Genomic DNA, 398 nt, shown 5'->3' with positions numbered 1-398 from the left:
ATATATATATATATATATATATATGTTTCTGTATGCGTGCAGCTGCCGACCGTGCAGCTGTAGCCGAGCTGCTGCACCAGACAGTTGAGGAGCCACAGGCAGCAGCTGAGGAAGCCTCTCCAAGAGAGGAGCAGGAGGCTGCTGAGGAAGCAGCAGCAGAAGTTGCTGAGGCTGTAGAAGCCGCAGAGGCAGTTGAAGCAAGAGAAGCACCTGAAGCAGCAGAAGCTGCAGAGGCTGCAGCCGAAATGCCAGATCTAGAGCAGACAGCAGCACCAGAAGCAGCAGCAGCAGCAGAAGAAGCAGCAGCAGAGGAGGCACTCCCCGTTGCTGATGCTCCCAAGGAGATTGAGTCCCAGTAGGCGTTCACGCCAACAGCAGCTGCTGCAGCAGCTGCAGCA

At 55.5% G+C, this 398-nt stretch overlaps 1 protein-coding gene across 1 annotated transcript in view; it reads left to right on the top strand.

The window, feature by feature from the left end:
• Positions 1 to 359, top strand: part of EMH_0070860 (uncharacterized protein) — a gene marked incomplete at both ends in the record, with an annotated part of 2889 nt that extends 2530 nt beyond the window's left edge. The window contains one exon of the mRNA XM_013499026.1: positions 43 to 359. Coding sequence (XP_013354480.1) covers positions 43 to 359 — 317 coding nt within the window. The remainder of the gene's footprint in view (positions 1 to 42) is intronic.
• Positions 360 to 398: the final 39 nt, after the last annotated feature.

Source organism: Eimeria mitis, genomic scaffold (genome assembly GCF_000499745.2).
Source record: "Eimeria mitis Houghton genomic scaffold, Emh_scaff3923, whole genome shotgun sequence".
NCBI classification, from domain to species: Eukaryota; Apicomplexa; class Conoidasida; order Eucoccidiorida; family Eimeriidae; genus Eimeria; species Eimeria mitis.
Note: the sequence above shows the minus strand (reverse complement) of the source record. Positions and strands in the feature narration are given on the sequence as shown.